This window comes from Tasmannia lanceolata, unplaced genomic scaffold, assembly GCF_043159265.1.
Source record: "Tasmannia lanceolata isolate RefF3 unplaced genomic scaffold, GAP_Taslan_0.1 ptg000013l, whole genome shotgun sequence".
Taxonomy (NCBI): Eukaryota; Viridiplantae; Streptophyta; class Magnoliopsida; order Canellales; family Winteraceae; genus Tasmannia; species Tasmannia lanceolata.
This window is the reverse complement of record NW_027518690.1, coordinates 48551432-48554387: the sequence shown is the minus strand read 5'-3', so window position 1 is coordinate 48554387 and position 2956 is coordinate 48551432. Positions and strand designations below refer to the sequence as shown.

General features: G+C 38.3%; 1 protein-coding gene across 1 annotated transcript; it reads left to right on the top strand.

Annotated features, from left to right (window-relative positions):
* The first annotated feature begins 550 nt into the window (after positions 1 to 550).
* On the top strand, positions 551 to 1485 carry LOC143889303 (pathogenesis-related genes transcriptional activator PTI5-like). Its single transcript, XM_077393477.1, has one exon. It carries the CDS (start codon positions 625 to 627, stop codon positions 1279 to 1281), a length of 657 nt encoding a protein of 218 aa, XP_077249592.1. The 5' UTR covers positions 551 to 624; the 3' UTR covers positions 1282 to 1485.
* The last annotated feature ends 1471 nt before the right edge of the window (positions 1486 to 2956 follow it).

Here is a 2956-nt window from a genome sequence, read left to right as displayed (position 1 = left end):
ATAGATGAGTAGTGAATGGAATTTATTTCTCTCTGATTAAATATAAAAATCTTGTTTGGATAGATTTTAAAATATTTAGAATTCAGTAGCACCACAGCCTTGTTTTCCACTCCCGTTCAACCTAGGGTGGAGAAAGCCATAATATGGATAATTCCGTTGAAATGATTTTTACGTAATTAATCAAACTAGGGAAATGATTTCAGCACAACTATGTTTTGATAGATGACACTCATGTATCTTGTCTTTTAGCATTTAACTACCTCGTAGGTGCTTTTTGGCGACTGTAAAAACGACTTTACAGCTCTTTAATTAAATATATAAAAGACAAGAAACATGAGCATAATCTATCAAAACATGTTTGTGGTGAAATAATTTCCTTCTAGATGCTTAAAATGGCATTTTCGTAATTAATGATAAATTTCGAGGCAAATAGATAACTTTGTTAAACATGGGAAAGACTAAAGGGACTACATCGGGTTTCCTCTCACCTTCGTTTTCGGATTTTCATAATATGCATGTCCCACCAATCACCCTTCTATTATTTAGTTCCATTCATATGCACCACAAAGAGAAGAAATCAAAGCAAAACACGACCCGAAAGAGAAAGAGAAAAACAGTAAAAACATGGTTCCTCAAAGCCACTCCTCCCCTACATTAAGCCTATCTACAGTCTCAGAAGGCGAACTACCTCTCAACGAAAACGATTCGGAAGACATGGTTATCTATGAAGTCCTCAACGAAGCCATGGCCATTAACAACAGCACTAACAACGCGGAATGTTCGTCTGTGAGTACAAATCAAGTTCGAAAGCCTGCCGAACAAACCCGAAATGTCGCAAAGAAACACTACCGAGGAGTACGAAGGCGCCCGTGGGGCAAATTCGCAGCTGAAATCCGAGACTCGTTGCGACATGGTGCGCGTGTATGGCTAGGCACGTTTGACACGGCCGAAGAGGCGGCCATGGCCTATGATATGGCCGCCTTTAGGATGCGTGGAGCCAAGGCGATGCTTAATTTTCCGGCGGAGGTAGTCATAGCCGCCTCGTCGTCGGGTCATAGATTTCGGTCTATTGCTAACTATGGTGCACCAAAAAATAAGATGTCTCATTCAGTCGGGTGCTTGGAGAGCGTGAAAGCCGGCGACCAATCGGAATCCGTGGGTCCCAAGGTGGTGGGGTTACAAGATATGGGGTCGGACTACTTAGGAAGGTTGGTTCGGTTTTCAGAAGTAGAAGAAGGTGTGAAATTCTCGTCGCCTTTTTCATACAACTTTGAGACATGAAGTAGTATTTGAGCCTAAGAGTTCTTTTTTAGGGTGTTTTCTTGTACATAAAAAGAGAACTACCAGGGAGAAAAAACAAAGGACATACCTGGGAATAAGACTTAGGCGCAATGGTTCTGGTCGTTCTATCTTAGAGGAGGTAGGAAGATAACCTCTATTGTATTGATTTGAAGGGATTTTATGAGAATTCTTTTGTTGGAAGAATTTGTTAGAATGATGATTGTCGTAAACAAACTAGCTTTTATAAGGTACTTTATTTAGCCAATGATCATAAGCATTTGTACAAAATGAAATTTGGGTGCATTTGCATTTTCGGAATCAGGCACTGCATCCTATTCCGATTCTATCTAATTCTGGCATTTGGTTCAAATACATGAATGCTATAGGGAGGTGGAATTTAACCCGGAGCAGAATGGATGTAGGAAAAAAAATGTTGGAATCTGTTCCCTGCCCACGGGGGCGATATTTTTATTCTGCTCCCGTCGCGAATCAATTTTTTACTGTCACATTTTTCCATTCGATATTTACAGTGGAATCAAATTAGGTTGCCGATTCTGATTCCTCATTCCAACAATCCAAATGCACCAGCGAAACTGATTATTATGCATGCCCTGTATCGAATTTGTGCAAATTTTATGAAAGGGCAGTGTTATCTGTACTCATTCTATCATGCGGTGTAGTTGCTTTCTGCGAAATTGCCTAGCAAATCCCTTAAAATAATACAACGAACACATCCACATTTGTTAATATGAAAAATTATATGGACGGGCGCCCATGCGTTCGCAGCCCAAAATTACAATGAGGCCCATGTTATTTGGGTGATCCAAACTATTGATTTGTTGGGACCTGACATAGATAGGGTGTACCCATAAAATCTTCTCCATAGGATGATCCTAACCCTTCGATCTGTAGATGTTTAAAATGGACGGCACACTATAGAACTCCACGGATAGAAGGGTTAGTATCATCCTATGGGGAATATTTTCTGGGCATCTGATGCAGGTGCATCTCGCCGTCCGCAAGATCAACGGCCCATGTTGATCAACGGATTAAATAGAGTTTTTTTTTGTTTTTTTTTTTTTAATTTTAGAATTTTGCTTTATTAGGAATCTTGGCCGAATCGTTCAATTAACTTTGTGTTGAGAAATTTTAGGAAAAGTAGAGAATTTTTAGGAGTTGAGGATTTTTAGGAATTTGATTAAGTTTAGGAGTTTTATAGTCTTAGGAAATTTTGTTTTAGTTTTCCTTGTTTGTGTAGAATTAGGAAAAGTCTTTGCCTATAAATATGGCACTCACGTAATTGTTTAGATCATCTATTGGAATAAAATTTGAGTTGTGAAATACATGTGTGACAATCCAAGAGGGGGGGTGAATTGGTCAATTAGAAATTTTAGGCTTAATTAAGGGAGATTAAAAATTAATCTTTTAATTAAGCACTAATTAGTCTAACCCGTGTTAAAATATGTATATCAATAAAAGCTAAGATTTAAACTTTCTAATCATGCACATTTACTAACCCTTGTTCAAATGGATATCATAATGCAATTAGGGTTTATAACATTTAACACAAATGCATTTACTAACCCTTGTTCAATTATAGCATAAACACAAGTAAGGTAAGAGATTACCAATCACCACACGTGTAAGAGAAGGAAAGGAAGAGAGGGAGAGTGAC